Here is a 22,323-nt window from a genome sequence, read left to right as displayed (position 1 = left end):
GCAAAAAAGACTGAGGTACCCCAACACTAAAATCTTGAAACAACAACAGTGACAGTTGAGTAGTCAGTGGTGATGTAGAAAAGGGGAGAGGGCTCAGGGGTGGAAGAAGACAAGAATCAAACTTGCCTTCATTAGTGACATAAATGGAAGATTTAGATTTAAACAAAATAAGCTTTTTAAAAAAGTTAATATTTTTCTTGTTCATAAATTAACTTTTCTAAACTGAAAGTGATCTCAGAACAGTTCTGTATGTGCCAGGAAGAGAAAAAGAACTGCACAAATACACAGCCATTGAGATGGACAAAGGCCCATTATCCAACATCTTAGCTTAATAATGAGTCATAATTTACCTCAGAATTAATAAATCTAAATCACTCCAGTACTAATGGAGTCAAAATGAGCCCAGAGGTACGACTTTTTTCTCTACACATTTTTAATTGTTAACTTCCTTTTTATCTGCTCTCTGTCTAGATATTTCTAAGGTGCCCCATCACTGTATTATCTGAGCTACTTGTTTATAGCAAGAAGAAAGGTGCATCGCATGTGTCACTGAGATGGAGCCTTGTCTAGTGGTTAAGCACAGGACAGGGAGTTAGATTTGGATTCTCTTCATGTCTCTATCCTGGAATAGCTGTGACCTTTGGAAAGCCATTCATGCTGTGCCTCAGTTTCCACATAAGATTGAGGTAGGTGCTGTAAGGTTTAATTCACTAGTAATGGCTGGGAAGTGCTCTGAGATCCTCAGATACAGGCACTACAGAAGTGCAATGTATTATTATAATTTGCAATTATTTATCATCCCTTTTACTATTAGTGCTTTGCCAATAGATTATTAGATGTTTTTGTGTGGATGAAAGAGATAGACCAGCAAGAGCCGAGTTTGATCATCTACTCAATTTGAGACTTGGATACAACAGAATCTCAGTAATCCACAGATCTGATGGTTTCACTCTACATCTCAAAGATCTTGTAGCAGAAAGCTGCAGTGAGGTGCCACATCACCCAGATTTCATTACTTTATAAAGTTAGCCCACACAACATTTTGTAGAGTGCACTGAATGATCACAAATAGTTCAAACCAGGCAGCACTTATTAAAGTAACGTGAATGAAATACATTTTGATGCTGTATCTTTTAATTTCTTAAACTGCATCTGTCAGTGCTTGTTAACTGGTAGAATGCAGTAATTGACAACTCAGTGAACATTAGTGAGGTTTTACTGTGTTTTGTAACGGAAGTCAGGGTGCTCAGACACTCTTTCATGGTAATCCGGAGACATGGTAGCATGAAAATGGACACCTGTTTACTGCTCAGCTGAAGAAAGAAAGGCAAATTAAAGGAGTGTCATTCCTAAATTACAAACTCTGCAAACAATTCTGTCATTTTGTTACCCCACAAGTTCACCGCTACTGGGTCAGGATGGAGAATAAAAGCCACTGACTTACCCTTTGTGAAATATTTCAAACTTAATTCCCTTGGTCTGAATCACTCTTCGGAAGCCTCTGTGATTTCGGTTAATGGTCAACTTGAACAGCTGATTATATTCTAGAAACAGGAGGGAAAAAAATGTGAGAATTGTAAAAATCATCAAATTAAGCGACTAGATCTTTTTCAGTGATGGACACATTGCATTCAGAACTTTCAGCCTGCTGCAACTTGGCCCATATAACACCACTTCACACTTACATAGCAACTTCCATCTCAGAAGGCCAAGGCGGTTTCAAATGTTAATGAATTAAACCGCACAATACCCCTCATTATCACCACCCCCACTTTACATATCTGAAGAAAAGATTAAGTGATTTTCTCAAGGTCACACAGCAAATGTTTCACCAGCATAAACAACATCAGGGTAGTTATGAACCACCAGAGATAGAAACAAGGGGACAGATTCCAATCTCAGCTACACTGATGTAAATCCAGAGCATATGACTAAGGAATAGGGATCTGGCTTTTTTAACATGATTTGTGTAGCTGCCATATTGAAAACTAGAAACAAAACGCTTTCAAACCTCAGGGGAAAAAAACCAGCTTGGAATCCTAACTTCAAAGTTTATTACTCCCAACTAGTGTTTTGGAAACTAAATGCAATTTAAATGGCATGTGGTGGGGGGGGAGGGGGAAAAAGAGAGTAAACAGAATGTTACGAATTTAAAATTGACCTGCAAAGGAAGAGGAAGTGGGCTTGTAACTTGTTTTCCTTCTTTATTATGTATAAAGAAAGCCTGAAGGGATCTTTAAAAAAAAAATTCCTCCCATTTTTTTGAAATATGAGAAATAAGGTCTAGGCTGGAAGATTCTATGACCATTATTTAATTTAAATGGTAAATGAACATTGTGGATAAAAGAAAAGGAGTACTTGTGGCAGACTGGGAGTGGCTAAGTCATTATGCAAGGTAGCCTGTTTCCTCTTGCTTTTTCCTACCCCCCCCCCCCCCAGATGTTCTGGTTTAACTTGGATTTAAACCTGGAGAATGGTCAGTTTAGATGAGCTATTACCAGCAGGAGAGTGAGTTTGTGTGTGTATGGGGGTGGGGGGGATGTGAGAAAACCTTGATCTATGCAGGAAATAGCCCGACTTGATTATGTAAAGAGTTGTCACTTTGGATGGGCTAGCACCAGCAGGAGAGTGAATTTGTGTGGGGGGGTGGAGGGTGAGAAAACCTGGATTTGTGCTGGAAATGGCCCACCTGTTGATCACTTTAGATAAGCTATTACCAGCAGGACAGTGGGGTGGGAGGAGGTATTGTTTCATGATTTCTGTGTGTATATAAAGTCTGCTGCAGTTTCCACGGTAAACATCTGATGAAGTGAGCTGTAGCTCACGAAAGCTCATGCTCAAATAAATTGGTTAGTCTCTAAGGTGCCACAAGTACTCCTTTTCTTTTTGCGAATACAGACTAACACGGCTGTTCCTCTGAAACCTGTCATTGTGGATAAAGGAAACCTTTGTTAAAGATTAAGTGCCTCTACCCCTTCAATTAAAGTCAGAGCTCACAATACACATGCTTCTGAAACATCTAGCAAGCAGGTCCTCCTAGAAAGACCAGACTTGACATTCCTGCTATTTTAAAAAGGTAAAAACGAGTAGGGGAAAAACCCACAAAACTTGGTTTGGAAAAAACAAAGTAGCAAAAAGGAACACAATCCCAATTTTTAAAAAGTCCTTTGCTGGTCATCTTTAAGATCTGCTGTGTTGTGAAGGCAACATTTCTAACATTAACAGATCAATAAAAATGATTAACAAGATCAGTCAGGCTAATCCAGTCACTACCCTTGGAACAAATGATCAGAAAGGAAATAAAGTGTGATCTCTGAAGATTCGTACGTGAATTATTTATTTATTATTATTTATTTACTTAAGTTTTTGTTTTACTGGTGTCTCACCTAACAGTGCTACTATAGTACTCTGAACCTACTGTATGCAGCAAAGGCTCAGTGGTACTGAGCAACAGGACCATTTGATTAAGAAGTGACATGAACAATGGCTCCCTGCACTGGGTGAGAGAGAGTGGGGATAAAAAGTTAAACTCCTACATGAGCTGGATTTCCCTAACAAGGCCTCTGGTAATTGAAGAGAAAAGCACAGTCTGTTCTTCTAGCATGGCTCAGAGAGTGGGGGACTAGCCTGTACTCCAAAGTGATTTTAAGGTGCAGTGTTTCACTCCCACCCCCAGAACAGGTACCAACCTGGAGAATTGGTATTTTTAATTACTGCCGTTTTACTTTTCTGAGCTTGCTCCTATTAAAAAAAAGAAGAAAAAAAAAGCAACGTTTACATAAAGCCACCAACCTGTGTTGCAAATACTGCTCATATGAAGCACCAAACTTTTTTTTTTTTTTTAAAACATAAATGAAGAGCTTGAGTTGCCCGGCATCATAGCAAAGCTTTTTGGTGAAAATGGAGAGAGCTGACCCCAGTTCTCTCTGATAAAAAGATTCCAATAAAGTTAAAAGGTATAGGGTATAAAATTGTAATGTGACCCTTCCTAATGTATGAACAGAGACTTGTCCAGCCACAAGGAAAGAAATCAGTATGTTCTCCACTACGGAAATGAAGATGGTGAGATGGTCAAATGGCTGGACATGCAATGATAAGAAATGAAATGAGGTTGTGAGAGGCCTAATATGGGTCACCCCAACTGAAGACAAGTTGAGGGAGGCAAGACTACGTTGGTATGGATATGTCCAGTGGAGACCTGAGCGTTGTACTGGAAGGATGGCCCTTGCAATGATCGTGGATGGAAGATGACCAAGGGGAAAGACTTGGTACATGGACCAGATATCAGCAAACATTAGAAGAGACCAATTTGCACATCCAAAACTCATGATTGTACACATGGTTTGTAAGTAGGCTATACAAGATTCTGACACCCACCCCCTCCCCCCCCCACACACACACACTAGGGACTGGCAAGGAAGAAGAAGAAGAAAGAGCCTGAGTTATAGGAGGTTATCCAGGGTAAAAAGGGGCATGGGCACATTTATGATTCCAATATTTGTATTTCATTGCGGTAACAAAATTTAACTTTAGATATAGAACTAGCCACAAGCAAATATTAAACAAGTGCTACAGAGAAGTTATATGGCCACACCTGATTCAACACACTCATCATAAAACTAATTGGTGCTGCTATGATACATGATAATCTAGGCACATTCTACTAGGCTATAATGCTATTCCTTCTACTTGAGCTGAAATAAGAAGAAGCTTTTGGGGCTGCACAAGGAGTCCAACACAAATCATTCAGGGAATTTGCCAACTATTATTCTTCCTGACAATCACTCTGCCACCAAAATGAACTAACTTTTAACCCAAAGCAGAGTATCAGCTAAATGTCCTTGTTCACTCTCCAGAGAATGTGACCTAATTATCATAGCTACTTTGAAAAATTGATTCCAGCTATGAAGGAGAAATAGGTATATTTAAAGTTTTGGCTAAGACGTAGTGATCTGGCTTTTTTATCACTGAAAATGAGAGATTAAAAACAGCTATACTGGCTTTATATGTATTCCTTATAAAATTATACATACACATACTGATTTTGTTCTATTATGCTGATGTAAATCAAATGGAGTGACTCCAGATTGACACCCATATAACTCAGATCAGAATATGGACCAGCCCAAGTTTCCTTTTTTGCACCAGGTTTTTCCACAGGTAATTCAATAGACTTCAATAGAGTTACTACAAGTGTACCATGGGGTAAGAATCAGGTCCTGCATATTTAAAGAACCCCAGGGGGCTATAATCACATGCTGATGAGAGATAGAAAATTAGGGCTAAATGTTCTACAATGCTACAGAAATATTGCGCCGGGAAGTCAGTGATGGAAGCCCTGTTACATCTTATGGTATACATGTAGAGTCCCCTCTAGCACAGACTGCTGCACTCAGAAACTGGAGGAGAGGTATAGCACCATGCACTGAGGATGGAGTGACAGACTTCACTTTTCATTTCCTGGTTTGCCTCAAATTTTTGTAAAGACAGATAACCGACTCCCTATCTGTGTCAGCTTCTTTGGGGCCATCCCACCGCACGGGATGAACTGTATATACCACCATATCAATCCACAGGATCACACACTGTCACCGTTAAACACACACAAACCATGTTGCAAAAAATCAATCCTGAATGCAAGATGCAGTCTGTGTGCAAAATAACAGTATTTTAACAGCAATGGTATTTTAAAAACAGGTTAGACAAACATCTGTCAAGGATGGTCTAGGTATACTTAATTCTGCCTCAGCGTAGGGCATGGACTAGAGCTCTCTTGTGAGCCCTCTCAGCTCCGCATTTCTATGATTCTATTACCAGGGATTCTCATCAAGATAGCTGGAAAGGAGGGGCTGGCACCAACGGTCTTCCAAAGAAAAAAGACAAAATAAATCTGAAACCATTTTGGAGTCAGTATTCAAAGGTATGTGTTCGGGGGGGGGGGGGGGAGGGGAGGGGAATGGGGGGAAGAGAGGGAAGAGACTGTCAAGGAAAGGAAATTATTCAAGGTCCAATAACATTTACATCTTTAGGGAGAGGGAGAACCTGAACAGCTAAGTCTCAGAAGACCCCATTTCAATGTTTCAGTGACAAAAATAGCCTGAATTCTACTAGCAATTATATAAACACAAACAAAATCATCTGAGAAAAGGTTACTTATATGGGCCAGATCCTGTCCTCAGAGATCTGAGCATCTCCCACTGACTACAGTGGGAGTCACATGCATTTATATGAGGGCAGAGTTTTTTGTCCATTTCTAAAACAAGCATCTAAAAACAAGCATTTTAAAAAAACAGGTTTGCTTTTAGGCTTGCAACTCAGTTATAATTCATAGCAAGCATTTACAACTTGTCAACTCCTGAAAGTAATAGGCCCGCACCACCTCTAAGATAAATCTGGCTCTATAAAATAACATTGGTAAGTAATGCAGGGTTTTGGATTGAGGAACAGCAAAGGCCTGAACACACACTCACCGTATTAGGGTAATGAAATTCAAATTTCACAAATGCATCCAAATCATTTGGTGTCACACCTGTGCAAGACAACAGTCAAACAGTCAATCCAGGGATTTTCAAAAGCACCCAAATGACTTTTAATAGGACTCATGGACCTAAATCACTTGGATGTTTTTGAAAACCCCATCCACTGGAACACTGGCAATCAAAGGCAAACATTCTGCTAATGCTCTAGTTGGTTCTGAGCACATACATAAACAGCAATTAAACCCCTATAATAAATAAAGGACCTAAGAATAATTTGTGTTGCTATAAGGCTGGGATGCTCTTGAACATCTCCTGCTGGTTGGCTGACGAGACAGTAAAAGCAATCAAGCCATCTCAGAGCTATACAAAATGTTTATAACAAAACCTGAAGCCTTGTGAAATTTGAACCTAGGCCCAGTTTCGAGCAAAGCTGGGACAACTTAGGGTTCTGCCTTCAAAGCAGAGGAAACTCTGCAATTTACATTGAGTTTTGTTTCAGTTTTTTGGAACTGAACTGAAACTTGGGGGCCTGAGCTAATATGGACTGAAATTAAAAAGCTTTCAAAAGCTCTAAGTCAGCTAGGGTTGCCAACTTTCTAATCGCACAAAAACAACAACCTACCCTGACCCCTTCCCTGAGGCCCTGTCCCCCACTCACTACGTTCCCCCTCCCTCGGTGGCTCCTTCTCCATCACCCTCACTCACTTTCACTGGGCTGGTGCAGGAGGTTGGAATGCGGAAGGTGGTGAGGGCTCTAACTGGGGGTGTGGGCTCCAGGGTGGGGCCAGAAATGAGGGTTCAGGGTGTGGGAGGAGACTGCAGGTTGAGGCAGAGAGTTGGAGCACAGGGGGGTGAGGGCTCCGTCTGGGGGTGTGGGCTCTGGGGTATAGGAGGGGGTTCTGGGTTTGGATGGGGGGCTCAGGGCTAGGGCAGGAGGTTGGGGGTTAGGGTGCAGGCTTACCTAGGGTGGCTCCCTGTCAGCAGCACAGCAGGAGGGGCTAAGACAGGCTTTCTGCCTACCCTGACTCTATCCTTTTCCGGGGTGCAGCTCGAAGCCAGAAAAGATACGGACTAGCCTGCCTTATCTCCGCAGCACCACCGACTGGACTTTTAACAACCCAGTCGGTGCTGACCGGAGCCACTACGGTCCCTTTTCGACTAGTGTTCCAGTTGAAAACCAAACATCTGGTCACCCTAACGTCACCGTATTATCCCTAGGGCAAAGAAATCTTATTCCCCACCACTAACCTCCCTATGGTCTGAGAGAAAGGCTAGAGATCAGAGTATGCTTCCTGATCCTTACCTGGGGGAGCTGGCAGGTTTATTCCCCTGACAATGATAAGATGCATTTCTGTACTGTTGAGTTCAGAAAATATTCTGGAGAGGGAGAGAAAGAAGAGATACAAAACACAGGTTCAGTCCAACAGCCTGGCATTTCCCAACCCACTGTCAGGTCAGGATTCCACTGCTGTAGTTCAGAGACATGACACTTGGCAAACATGAAGGGGAATGAGAGTCCTGGAGAAAAGCCTATTTCTACATAAATCTCAACCCAAGAACTGGAGAGGAGAAGGAAGGCAAAGTAGAAACAGGCAAAGGCTATTTTTGGTTCTGTGCTGGATCTGGGTTACAGATAGCATTGTGAAGGATGCCAAACACAGGCCTCAAAGACATCAGTTCTGGGGGGAAAAAACATGGTTAAAGCAGGGAGGGTTGGGGGAAGATGCAGCTGGATTTGTCTTTGCAATAGAGAGACCTAAAAGTGAAGTTGAGAAACAGCTATTTAATAAATCTGAAGAATCCTTAAATTTTTGGGAGTCTTTTCTTAGGAATGTGGAGCAGTTTGGAGTGCCTACCTCTTGTTTGCTCTGATGGGAGTTAAAGCCCTCTATCCCCTGTACATAGAGACTAGAATGAGTATCCCATCCCAGTCTGCTGATGACACCCTTTGACTTTTTGTACCTTATTATTTTAAAGGTTCTCTCCTCAAAGTGATGGCTGGGGGGATCCATCCCCTGGGCCTGTGCAAGCTGCAGAATCTCCAGGTCCTTTTTACATGCTTCTGCCAGTTTTTCAAACCTGTAAAGCAGTGGTGGTCAGCAAACAGTATTTTACTGAGTACAAGATACAGACTGATTCACTCAGCTCCACCACCTAACACCACAAGTAAATCAGTGGCCAACGGCCCACAAACACCAATCTCCTTTTGTACTTGAAAGCACGGCAGCCCCTGCTCCAGGTAGACCACATGACGGGATAAATACAGATGGTGGCAGCAGACTTACCGGGCTGTTTCAGTTATGTTTCCCAGATGCATGAACTGCCTGGAATACTGCAAACATTTCTATTAACAGAAAAAATAAGTAACAACGATTATCCCATGATACACATCTCTGAAGAAAGATTTCAGATTGAGAACCTGCATGTTACACAGAAGAAAAGAGAAGGTTACTCACGCTGTGCAGTAACTGAGGTTCTTTGACATGTGTCCCTCTATGGGTACTCCACTTGTAGACGCAGCAGTGCCCCCTGCGCCCGGGATCGGAGATCTTCATCCGTAGTGCCTATGGGATTGCACAGGCGCACCTCCCTCTCTCACACTGTGCGTAGGACGTATATATAGTGCTGTGCGGCCTGATCGCCCCGAGTTCCTTCTCTGCCGCAGAGCTTATGTTTTCGGCTCTGAAGCAGAGGGCGGGTAGTGGAACTCCCACAGGGACACACATCTCAAAGGCCCTCAGTTATTGCACAGAGCGAGTAACCTTTTCTTCTTCAAGTGATGTACCTAGGGGTGCTCCACTTGCAGGTGACTAGAAAGCAGTGCCCCTAATTGCAGTGTGGCTAATGAATATGCCTTGCATCCAAATAGATCTTGAGGTTGCCTATCTCTATCTGGATTGTCAGAATGGGATTGGAACTGATGGCCTCTCTCTTGCACCACACTGACCACCAGAGAATTTGGGTTGGGGTGCGAAAATAAGAATCCCGAATCCTTCACTGGAACATAATATTTCCTCTTGGCACATTTGTAGGTTGGAGGAATAGACACTGGGGTCTGCCACAAAACCTTTGTGGGGGTTGAGAAGAGCCTCACTGATCGCAGTGCGATCTTGGGAGAAGAGGATGTGTGAAGTATATCCAGCAGTTTATGCTGCTGGTCTTTAACCTCCTCCAATGGGATCTGTAAAGATTCTGCAACCCTGTGGAATAACTTCTGAAAGTGTCTGAAGTTGTCGGCAGATGTGGGTGATAGGGGCATGATAGCCTCGTCAGGTGAGGATGAAAAATGTAAGGTTGGTGGAGCCTCCTCCTGTTCTTCCTGTTCAGTTGGTGCCGGCGGTAGTTCAGCCTCTTAAAGGTGAGAGACCGATGGAGAAGGGAGAGGTGTAGGTCTCCGTTCATGCTCCCTGGTAGGGTTCCCGAACTGTGCCCTGTACACGGCCCAAGGGTCATAATACGGCCAGTTCGGTGGGAGTGTCACATGTGGCTGCATCCATAGTGGCCACTGCCAGGCTTGACGACCAGCGGGAGATTGTGCATAGTGAGGATGGGCAGGTGCGAGTTACCCTGTAGTCAAGCGAACAATAGAGCCCTGGCCTCTTCCTCATTACTAGGGAAGGGAGGTGCCATTCTTGGTGGAGAGAGGGAGGAGCAGCATGAGTCTGGAGAGGAAGGTGGAAGTGGGGGTGGTCACACTGCATAAGAGGAGACTCAAGAGTGTCAGAGACCAACAGGTGCGTCGGGTATCTGAAGTCTTGTGGAGGGGGAAGCAGCATCATCGCTGCTGATGGAAGACGCGGTGCCGAAGGAAAGCGTATGTCCCTGAGACACTGGTAGATGGCGCTGGAGGCTAGGCCAGTAACACTGGTTTGCTCGGTGCTACTGACTAGATCGGTGCCAACAATTTTGCTAGTGCCGACGTCTTACTTGGTGCCTAGAGCATTGTCGGTGCCAAAAACGCCGTTGGTGCAGGAGCTCCTGAGGGCGGCTCGGTTTGGTCCCCCTAGAGCTGGGAAATGGTGCCAAGGGCTGTAGTCTGCTCGGCTAAGACTGTTTAGACCATTTCTTTGAGCTGGAGGTACTCAGACGAGCACTGGGGCTATGTCCCCCATCAGATGAGTCTGGGTAACAGACCTCACCGGGGACAGTGTTCTGGTGGGCTGTGCCTCAGACTGTGAGGAGGAAACCCGTCTCCTGACATCCAAATGAGCAAGGGATGACTTTCTCTTCAGGGAACAGGGACAGTGAGGATTGGCAGATGACCTGGCAGAGCATGAAGGCCTCTCTGGGGAAGAGTCTGGGCCTGGGTTCAATGCCAGCTAAAGCAAATTCTCCATAGGGAAGAGTTTCAATCTAATGTCCTGGTCCCTTCTGGCCCTGGGTGTCAGGCCAGGGCAGTGGGAACACTTTTGTGGGACATGTCTGTGACGTTACACCCCACATTCTCCATAGAAATCTTGCTATCATATGAATATGGCATAACTAAAATATGTTTTATGCAAGATGGGTGATGTGAGGTATCACTGAAAAGGTTATGATCTACTAAATGTGTTTATCCAATTTGTATGCACGTATCGTTTCTGTATATGACGTTAGGAGTATTGACTATGTAACAATTACAATTGTGTGTGTACTTGGGGATCGCCCACCAGACAGTAGGCAATCATCCTGAATGAGCCATTTAAGGACAATAGAATTTTGAAGATACTAATCTCCCACCTTCCAGAGGAGCTTCCTAAGATGTTGCTTTGACACAGCACGGTCATCTGATGTCACCTGGTACAGAATACCACCTTGGACACTGCTGGTACTTTTCCACTGGAAACAAAGGGTTCCTGCCTTATGTAAATTCTATTTAAGGCTGGGGAGTAAGGCAATCAGGACTCTTCTCCATTGCCTCCCCATACAAGAAGGAATATTGCTAAAAACACCTGAAGGGAAAGGCAGGGGCCGAGTCCAGGTTGAGATAGAGGTCCAGTCTGTAAAGAGAAATAACTGGACCTCTAAGCTACAGAAACTCTGCAACCAGCCTAAAACAACTTTTACATTTTGTACATTTTACATTACATTTTGTAACCTATTTCTTGAGCATACTAAGCTTAATTTGCGTGTTTTGTTTTATTTGCTCATTAATCTGCTTTGTTCTGATGTTTGCTATCCCTTTACTCACTTAAAATTTACCTTTTGTAGTTAATAAACTTATTTTTGTTTATTATAAAACCCAGTTTGTACAATTCATACGCAAAAAGCTGTGCATCTCTCTCTCTCCACATTGAGGGAGGGGGCGATTTTTAGGAGTTTGCACTGTGCAGATCTCTCTATACAGAGCAAGACAATATTACTTTGGGCTTACACTCCAAAGGAGGTGTGCACAGGAGTGCTGAGTAAATCCCCAAGCTGAGTCTTTGCACACAGAACTGATTTCAGTCTGTGTCTGCAGCTGTGTGTGGCTGTGTGTGGCTGTGTGTTAGAGAAGGTTTGAGGGCCTGGCACAGCTAGGACAGTGTGAGGAAACCCAGACTGGGTGGAACCAATGTAACCCCAAAACATCAGGTGGCACCCTGGATGGGGGGTTCAACCCATCAGTGTCCCTCTCCCAGACAGTGGACACACTGAGTGTGGCCAGCCGTTACAGGGAAGGCTGCCCAGCAAGAAATGCACCTCTTAAACCTGGGGTATCTGGGCATAAGGGTGGAGGGAAAGGCTTCCCAGTCGGGAAGGGCGGGAAGCAGGGAAAACCAGAAACTCAAACTATTAAAGAACTGTAAAGGTAAAGACAAAATAAATAATAATTAAAAACAAATTTTTTTTGATAGAAGAGGAAAGGAGAAGAAGAAGAAAACACTACACTGCTGCGAATTCCGTCCCAGACCAGAAGTGGTAAAGAGGAAACTGGGAGCGGTTGGATTGCATAGCACTATATATATGTCCCACGCACAGCGCAATGGGGGGAGGTGTGCACACGTGCAGTCCGATGGCACTGCTGATGAATATCTCTGATCCCAGACACAGAGGGTGCTGCCGCACCTACAAGTAGGGCACCCATAGGGACATCACTCAAAGAACACCTCCCAGTTTGTCTAAATCTCTGCAGGTGATTTCACCACCACCACCACCCACTTCTTTTTAAAAAAATACAAAACCAAATATAGCGTTTGCTTAGTTTCTACTGCCTTCTCTCACTTTTTCCTCTAATAGTTTTAGACATGGCATTCACCCAAGGATTAACTGTGCCCTAAGGATTAAGGCTAATGTTTTCAAACTTGGGTGTCCAAAATTAAGACACCTAAACCAATGGCAGCAGTGCACAGCACAAGGGCTCCCACTGACTTCAAATGGAAGTAACTCTGAAAACCAGGCCACTGATTTAGGTGCCTAACTATAAACACCATATTTGAAAATGCTTATATAAAATAGTATTTTTAAATAGGAGCTGAAAATCCTACCGAAACAATGATGGGATCATGATCACAGCAGCAGCAAAAGCCAAAGAAACACTATAAAGCATACAAAGCATTTCTTCCGTCACTGGATTCTTAACACATAATGATGCACTGAAAGGAAAAGGTAGTTACCTCATGCTGGTCCTTTAGCAGTTTTATAAGCTTAGCGTACACCTCTTCTACCTTCTGAGAGAGTTTGACGTCGTCATGGTGGATGAAGATGAAGTCACTCTCGTCATCTGTAAGGGGTGATGGTAGCTGCACAATACCACACAACATGGCACATCAGAGCTCCTTGCAGGAACATGGAAGCAGAACAAAAGCAGCAAGAGGGGATGGGAGAAGTGTGAGCAGACCAGGGAAGGTGGGTGCGGACAGTGGTAAAGGGATATGGCATATCTCACTCTAGGTCACTGGTTCCAAGCCATCTGTTAGTTGCCGCCATGTGATGACTGCCCATGCAATACGAACTGGTGGTCTCAGCTCAGCTGTTAAGATTACAGTTATTTGTCTCACAGTGGCATCTTTGAGGCCAGGGAGCAAATGGGTCATGGAGCCTAAACTCCCCCACAGAGGTGGTTCTGCCAGGCCAGGATCAGGCACTTTGGGGCTATAGGGGAGGAGTAGGAAGAACAGCACTATGACTGGAGCATTGCCTGTTTTGTAGCTATCTGGCACCTTTCACCAGCACTAAATTCACATGAGAAACATTAAGTTTTAAAGCATTCTTAGATTTATGCAAGCAACAGGACATTTGAGATGCCCAAGGAGCAAAGCAGAACACTTTGTTTATAGTCTTTACTAACCTTGGAAATATCAACAGATTTGCCACTTTTTGCCTGCTCAATCTTTAGGTCCAAGTTCTTTGCTGTCTTGAGATACAGTTTGGCTTGTTCAAGGTCATTCTTCTGCTTTGCTTTGATTGCTGCCTTCAAGTATTGTTTCTTCCTGTTCTCTAGAAATTCCAGTTGTTCACTTGCTAAAAAGGAACAGCTATATAAAACACTTATCCGACATAACCATGTCAATGCACCATGTTCATTTTGTTTGATTTATACCAAGGAAAGAGTCAAAGCCCAGGTACCAGCTGAAAACACTTGCCTGTGTGTTTGATATGCAATAGTCACACCATGGGTAGTTCCATTTGTACACTAGTACAAAAATACTCATTTCCTTTTCTATGGCACCTTCCATCAAGGAATCCTAAGGCAATCTACAAACCAACAAACTTTTATTTAAAGCACTACAATAAACCTGTGAGATAGATACAAATTATGTCCCCATTTTACAGAAGGGGAAACAGGTTAAATGACTCGTGGAAGGTTACTGAAGAGCTGTGAAAGTCAGCTGCAGAAATGGATTTAAAACTTGAGCTGACTCCAAGTTCCATGTTCTATCTTCTAAAAAACACCTGATAATTGAATGATTCGTTATCTGTATATGTGCACGCAATATATTGCGTACTTTCTTTATACACATACTTTTTTTTTCTCTCAACTTACCAGAAAAAGCAAACACATTGACCTCAATGACAAAAGAGCAATTACTTCATTGGAAGGCACACCAAGACCACAACCATCATAGCTCATCCCCTCTTCCTGCCCTTTTTATACCCCACTGTTACTACTTCTTGGGTCACCTCCCACCCATCCCTGAACAACTGGTACAGTTTTAAGACTCAGAAAGGATTGATTTACATCATCCATGCACCAAATCCTACTTTCTCCATACTTTTCTTGGTATAGAAGGAAGAAGCGTGCAGTGGGTTGACTACCTCTGTTTCCCTAGATTCTTATACTGTGCTCACCTATTGCAGTATCCAAATGCAATTACACAAGCTATGCACTTGCAGGAGGTAGTTTTCTCACCATACACATACACAGAGTAGGCTGATAGCACTATTAACAGCAGAAAGAATATACTGACTTTTAGTCCCATCTTCACAGTGGAGCTGACAGCATCACTGTTGTGTGCAATTTGACCAGTCATCCAAATCCAAACCGATCAGACAATGTTGCTTGCCCTGGTTTTAACTGAGCCAAAGCAGCCAGAACACAGTTTGCTCAGTGGGGTTTAGAGAAGAAAAACATATCTTCATGCAGGCTCTGCAGAGAGTGGACTGAGCAAAACCTTGCTATCCCTCTGCACCCCCACCTTTCATAGTGGGTGCCTTTGCATTGCAGGCCTTAAATGAAGCTGCCTTTTCCAAATGCATCATCCTGCAAGAGGAGAAGAGACATACCAGCTCAGGGATGCTCCAGCTTTGCTCCACTGAAGGTCACTTTGGTATGGGAGCCTAAAGCCAGTTAATATACATAGCAAGATAAGCATGGCATGGTGTCACATCATCTCTGACATGTGAAGTATGGCACTGTATGACTTTGGGGGCCACACTTGGCTTGTGCAGTGCACACGTTGGTTACCCTGATCTAGTTCTACCAAAGCAAGATACTGGCACCTCCTGCAGGGTGAATCTGTCCAGGCTCCTGGTACTCTTTTTTTACTTTAGAACAATTAGAGCACTGAGGAGAGACTTGTGGGCACACGCTACATAACAACAGTCAGCTGGGCTGGAGAGACCAGGTATTATCTTAATATTTTAATGAAAGGGAGAGGCGCCTCAATTCCATAACTGACAAATTACATCTGAGGTACTCCATTTATACATTTAAATGATCATTAACATCGCAGCTGTAGTAGCAAAAATGGGGAAGCCAAATCTAAAGCAGATTCACAGATTTTAAGGCTTGGGAGACCATACATACTGATAATCTAGCCTGATCTCCTGCATAACACATGCCACAGAATTTCACTCAGAAGAGAGGATGGTGTGAGCTAGTCACTATGGCATTCAGAAACATATCCTCACTCTCAAAAAGTTCTCCATTACACAAGTGGCAAGAGGGGCTCTGTGAAAGTTGTGCTTTGGTTTGAAGAATTTTCCAAAAGTAGAATGAGAAAAGACGACTAGGCTTATGGTTAAGGCTCACTATTGGCAATCAAGAAGCCTGGATCCCATTCCCAGTAAGCCACAAGCTTACTGTGCAGCTTTCGGCATGTCAAAACTTAACCACTTTGCCTCTGTTTCCCCAACAGTAAAATGAATATTGTACAGACAGGTATTTACTGACCTGACAGAAAGGTAATAAGGATTAATTCTTTACAGTTTGTGAGCCACTCTGAAATCCTCAAATGGAAAGAAGTAGAGAAATACTATGTATTAGCCACTGTGAGACACAACACTACACTCAATCAGCCAGCTGTCTGGACTAGCAAGCTCAACAAGCTTTTGTGAATTCATTTTGAGTTCCATAGTCAACAGGGATGCCTCAGCTAAGCATTATGAATCAATAAATTTACTGCATCAGAATTAATGAACCCATCCATCTTTCTAGTCACCCACTTTGCCTCCTGGAAACAACACTGCATAAGTGATTCGGATCTGCCCCGCAACAAGCACATGGAGTGGTGCTCCTGTTGAAGTGAACCAGAGTCACACGTTCACGTCTACAGGCCGTATTTTTTCCTAAAACTCGACGAAAACATTAAGAATGTTTGGTCCAAATGGATTGGTGGGAGTGACCATCTCTTCATCCTTACCGGCTAAAGGGAGATGGTCGTTCGATACAGCTTTGTCTGGTTCTCTTACAGGGGTGGATGGCGACATGGCTTTTTTCACACTCTCAGAAGAGTGCTCTTCCTGGGCTACAGCAGATGGCACCATAATTGGCTTTACAACTTGTGTTGGCTTCTGAGGCAGCTGAGCAGGCTTTTTGGCAACAGGGGCCTGTGTGGGAGATTCACTCTAGCATGGCAAAAGGAACTAAATGTTAAACACATAAAATCTAATACAAGGCTCCAGCAACTCAAAATATTAATGGCACAGTCCACTGTATCAGACTTCTGCTGATACACTGAGAGTAGCAAAGGACCCCAGCCAGACACTTTAACTCAGTCTAAAAGTGATGTCATGCCAGGTTTGGCTGCTTGCTTGGACAAGAAACAGATTAAACATGGTGCTAATTTGGAAGAGAGGCAAAGAAAGGCAGGAACAGAAAATTGTCAAGATAGTTTTCATCATCTAAAATTGCACTCCACTTGAAAATATGAAACACGTTGGTCAGTAACAACCTGAGTGGAAAGAACCAACCCAAAATCTTATGGTAGGTGTAGATTGCTAGACAGCATGTAAACGCCATATAAAATTCTGAACCACCAGGAGGCCACTTTTGAGTGCTAAAGGGCTGTACAGGTGGAATAGCTACCACAGAGGCAGTTGTTTTGAAGGCAAAACCCACATTTAAACAGATACAGGGAAACAGACATAAGGAAAAAAGGCAAGCCAAATTATAGCCCTATAAATCCCTTTAAAACAATTCAAGGTCTTTCATGTAGGATGAACTCTTTGCAATTCTCACCTCATCAAAAGATCTCACCTTTACACTCCCAGCTGATTCTTACTGTCCCCCTACCCCAACAGACCAGAATCCTGTACTGTTCCAGCTTCCAGAAGAAAGGTATTTTATTGCAATACCACACCCAGCTGGAAATCCAATAGCTTCTTCTCCACACAAAAGAAGATATGTTTTTAAAAAAAATTAGACATATTGGTAAGTAATTCAAACCTCCACCTCTTCATCTTCTTTCTCCTCCATGTTAGCCAGATGGTTGGCGCTTTCCAGCACGGCAGCTATTGTACTGTTGCCATCTGTGGGTGTCACACCGGGAATGGGGGGGAATCCTGAGGAAGAAGGAGCTATGGTTCAAAACAACCAAATGAAACAAACCCTAAATTCTGTAACTTTTGCCCTTTCCAGGGATGTAAGTCTTTCTCTCTGTCATCATCCCTTCAGGATCAGTGCTTGGAAAAGCTCAACAGTTCTGAAAGTATTTATCATCATCCACCAATTTAACCCCTGGGAAAGTCTTTCCCACATAACTTTAGAAGTCAATGCCTCATGAATCACAAAAGGCAGAGACAAAGGCTATGCACTATCTGAAAACTGATATTTTCACTTTCCCAGTGGTATTACACATTCCTAACAATGATATTTCACAAACTATTGGACTGTTAGACATGCACCGATTTCTCAGTTTAGCTGCTTTTTTGACACAGGATTAAGCCTAAATAGCCAATCCTGATTTGTGTAATCTTCAATGCCTGTTACGCCTTGTTTCCCCAATAACTATTACTATGTGCGCTCCACTGGAACATCACAGCAATTCTACATCCCTCTGCAGCTCAGCAGTTTCAGCAAGAGCAGCACCACAGTAGTTAAGAAATGTTAAACCCATTACAATTCTTTTGACCATTTTCTGTCCTTTTGAAGGGGAGTGAATGGCTTTGATAATGGGAGACAGTCTTTAATTTCTAAGGTCTTGTCTACACTGCCACTTACAGCGCTGAAACTTTCGTAACTCGGGGTGTGAAAAAACATCCCCCTGAGGGATGCAAGTTTCATCACTGTAAAATGGCAGTGTAGATAGTGCTGCTGCACTCCCAGCACTGGTAGCTATTCCTCTCATGGAGGTGGTTTCATTACAGCACTGGGAGAGCTCTCCAGTCACCAGTTCAAATCCAGCCTGGGTCAGTAGTGACCAGAGTTACCACTATAAGATAGCTGCTTGGTGGCACTCACATTGCTAAAACCATCCTTGTTAGTAGTCTCAGCAACCAGGCCAAGGACGGTCTGTGACTGAACTGCTCTCACCCCAGAGATGGCTACTCCAGGGGAGAGGGCAGGTTTGAGGTATACTGCAGAGCAGCCTGTGCAGCACCTGATCCATGACTAAACAGAGGATTTCTGTCTCTAAAGCTGATGTCATGTCTGGCCCCTTTCAAAGTTCAGATGCAGTGAAATGAACACAAATATCCCCCAGACCTAACACAACATTGCTGGTTTCAGTGGGTGTTCATGTCTAAGTCACATATGCCCTTAAAAACCTGGTTTGAAAAATATTTACATAGCCAAGATGCGTAAGAAGTTTAGGAATTATGTTACTTTCCCACTGGTTTATAGACACAGCAGTTTCTCCTTAAAGGCACTGACATTTAACAGGAAACAGGCCATGTTTTACAAGTTGTGGTTGTTTGTGTTTTTTTAAACACATTAAACCATCACAGCCACCTAAAAAACTTGGCACAGGGATTAAAATAGGTTACCGTGCCACGTACATCCCCTGGAAAAAGAGAGCTGGGCATGGTGATCGAAGGAGTGATATGGTGTTCAGATACAGTGATGAACATGGCAGGACATGGAATTGCCAGGATAGAGGACATAGAACAGCTGAAGTTAGAGACAGAGAATTCCTGTTAGGCCCTCTTATCCATCCCCTTATGAATGCAGGATCATTCCTTACAGTATAGAAAACAGAAAAAAGGAAGTGTGGCTAGTTCTGAGTTCTATTCCTGGCCCTCACTGACTTTTAACGTGACCACGCTGGGTCACTTTGCCTCTTTGTGTCTTAATTTCCCCAACTGACCTTGGGGAACAACAACACTGAGCTTCCTCATAGGTATGGCCCTACCAAATTTACGTACATGAAAAATGCATCATGGACCATGAAATCTTGTCTCCCACCATGAAATCTGGTCTTTTGTGTGCTTTTACCCTATACTATAGAGATTTCATGAGGGAGGCCAGTGTTTCTCAAATTGGGGGTCCTGACCCAAAAGGGAGCTAAAGGGGGGGCTGCAAGGTTATTCTAGGGGGGTCACGGTATTGCCACCCTGACTTCTGCACTGCCTTCAGAGCTGGGCAGCTGCAGAATGGCAGCTGTTGGCCAGGAGCCCAGATCTGAAGGCAGTGCCCCGCCGACAGCAGAACAGAAGTAAGCGTGGCAATACCATATGATGTCACCCTCACTTCTGCACTGCTGCCTTCAGAGCTGGATGGCTGGACAGTGGTAGCTGCTGACTGAGGGCCCAGCTCAGCAGGCAGCAGCGCAGAAGTAAGGGTGGCAATACCACACGAGGCCATCCTTCCTTCTGTGCTGCTGCCGGCAGCTGCTTTGCCTTCAGAGCTGGGCTCCTGGCCAGCAGCCACTGCTTTCCTGCTGCCCAACTCTGAAGGCAGCACCACAGAGAGCAACAGCAGAAGTAAGGTTAGCCGTAGTGCAACGCTCCCTACAATAACCTCGTGAAACCCCCACAACTCCTTTTTGGGTCAGGACCCCTACAATTACAACACCGTGAAATTTCAGATTTAAATAGCTGAAATCATGAAATTTACAATTTTTAAAATCCTATGACCATGAAATTGACCAAAACGGACAGTGAATTTGGTAGGACCCTACTCACAGGGGTGCTGCAAGGCATATTTAACAGGTGTAAATAGACTTATGCCTACTGTAGAACTGGAAATTACCTGCTAGAACATCTCCAGAGATTTCACAACTCCCTGCAAATAAACTAAAGAGCAAATATTCCCAGTGCTTCCCCTCCCCCAAACTGGGCTGGCGGATCGGGCAGGGAGTGACCACTCAAGCGCTTGCCTATTGTTAAATCATGCTCTCCAACTTGTCTGAGTAGGACCAGCTGGAGCACTGTTCAAATGTTCACACTTCCTTACAGACAAGGTCAATAGCCAAGAATATGCAACCAAGTGAAAAAGTTAACAAGCGTAATAAACAGTTCTACAGTGTATTCTTCAGTGCTGTCATTCGGCCAAGCCAGTCTTCCCACTGTGAAACAGGAGGAGAAGCTCAATGGGCTTCTGAAACAATACTACCAGAAGTTCTCTGGGTCCTAACAAATAAGGGAAATGTTGGTGATAGGGTGTTTCATATACACACTTACCAGGGGGAACTGGTAATTCAGCAAAATTCACTTTTCTCCCTGCTTTATGGGTTCTTATGGCATCTTGGTATTGCTGTAATCAGAGATGCTGGTTAGGCATAGGCTGGACTTGGCTATTGTTAAGTTAGCAGTCATTTCATGCTCAAACTAGGAGACACACTGATGCAGAATGTAAGGTGCTTTGCTATAAAGTCACATGCTGCTTTCCAAGTTCTTTGTGCACTGCAGGTTTTCTATACAAACATGAATCTTTGTTGAACTTGTTGCCAGGACCGGCATAGGCCTTGAAGGGCTGCAGAAATCACAAATGCAGACAGTGAGCAAAATAAGTGTCTCTCTCATCTTTCTTCCTAGTGGCCTCTCCACTCCCTAGACCAGTGGTCCCCAAACTGTGGGGCTGTCAGGGTTCCCTCCCCACTCTGAACTCTAGGGTACAGATGTGGGGACCCGCATGAAAGACCCCCTAAGCTTATTTCTACCAGCTTAGGTTAAAAATTTCCCCAAGGCACAAATCCTTCCTTGTCCTTGGATGAGTACTGCTGCCACCACCAAGTGAGTTAGACAAAGATTCAGGAAAAGGACCACTTGGAGTTCCTGTTTCCCCAAAATGTTCCCCCAAGCCTCTTCACCCCCTTTCCTGGGGAGGCTTGAGAATAATCTACCAACCAGATAGGTAAACAAGGTGAGCACAGACCAGACCCTTGGGTTTTTAGGACACTAAAACCCAATCAGATTCTTAAAAAAACAGAACTTTATTATAAAGAAAAAAAAGTTAAAGAAGCACTTCTGTAAAATCATGATGGAAGGTATTTTACAGGGTAATAAGACTTAAAACACAGAGGATTCCCACCTAGGCAAAACTTCAAAGTTACAGAAAACAGGGATAAACCTCCCTCTTAGCATAGGGAAAATTCACAAGCTAAAACAAAAGATAATCTAATGCATTCCTTGCTATTACTTACTATTTCTGTAATATTAGATGTAACATTTCAGTAGCAGCTGGATTACTTGCTTGGTCTCTCTCTTTGTCTCAAACACACACAGAGCACAAAACAAAGCCTTCCACTCACCCCAGATTTGAAAGTATCTTCTTTCCCCATTGGTCCTTCTGGTCAGGTGCCAACTAGGTTAATTGAAGTGATTAACCCCTTACAGGTAAGGGGATTCTGTATCTCCGGCGAAGAGGGATTTTATTTTACTGTATACATAAAGGTTGTTATCCTTCCCTTTATATTTATGACAGAGGCGCACCCTGAACATTCAGGGGAGTGCACAGGGGGCCCAGGTCAGTCCCCATGTTGGAGGCAGGGAAGCAGTGCCCCCCAGCTCTGCTCCTGCCCCCACCCCCCAAGCTGCATCCCTGTCCCCCAGTCGCGGCCCCGCTCCACCCTCGTTCAGAATGGCCCTCTCTGTCTCCTGGCCAGCTCCACCTCCTAGCCCCAGCTCCTCCCCCATCCCCAGTTCTGCCCTCATTCCCTCTCTGCCTCCAGGTCAGCTCCACCTCTAGCCTCAGCTCCTCCCCCACATCCCCAGCTCTGCCTTCAGCCCAAGCTCCTCTGCTGAGGAAGCCTTGACTGTGCAGTAATGGAGCAGTGTCCGCAAA

The 22,323-nt window shown here is 43.9% G+C and overlaps 1 protein-coding gene across 15 annotated transcripts in view; it reads right to left on the bottom strand.

The window, feature by feature from the left end:
* The window catches only part of CC2D1B (coiled-coil and C2 domain containing 1B), a 133,817-nt gene that overhangs the window by 77,483 nt on the left and 34,011 nt on the right, over positions 1-22,323 (bottom strand). For 13 of the 15 annotated variants that reach the window (XR_012160487.2, XR_012160481.2, XR_012160483.2 and 10 more), the window contains 11 exons: positions 20,721-20,793; positions 17,548-17,663; positions 16,523-16,727; positions 13,729-13,901; positions 13,055-13,180; positions 8,765-8,823; positions 8,442-8,558; positions 7,783-7,856; positions 6,471-6,529; positions 3,690-3,741; positions 1,445-1,544 (listed from right to left, as the gene is read on the bottom strand). Coding sequence is in view for 8 of the 15 variants with exons in the window: in XM_073357706.1 (XP_073213807.1) it covers positions 1,445-1,544; positions 3,690-3,741; positions 6,471-6,529; positions 7,783-7,856; positions 8,442-8,558; positions 8,765-8,823; positions 13,055-13,180; positions 13,729-13,901; positions 16,523-16,727; positions 17,548-17,663; positions 20,721-20,793 (1,154 nt within the window). In the remaining 7 variants the exon portion in view is untranslated. Of the gene's footprint in view, positions 1-1,444; positions 1,545-3,689; positions 3,742-6,470; positions 6,530-7,782; positions 7,857-8,441; positions 8,559-8,764; positions 8,824-13,054; positions 13,181-13,728; positions 13,902-16,522; positions 16,728-17,547; positions 17,664-20,720; positions 20,794-22,323 lie in introns of those variants that run through there. The other 2 variants (XM_073357709.1, XM_073357711.1) reach the window with 2 other exon arrangements.

This window comes from Lepidochelys kempii, chromosome 8, assembly GCF_965140285.1.
Source record: "Lepidochelys kempii isolate rLepKem1 chromosome 8, rLepKem1.hap1, whole genome shotgun sequence".
Lineage (NCBI taxonomy): Eukaryota > Metazoa > Chordata > Testudines > Cheloniidae > Lepidochelys > Lepidochelys kempii.
The sequence above is the reverse complement of the archived record's forward strand: the minus strand, read 5'-3'. Positions and strand labels throughout refer to the sequence as shown.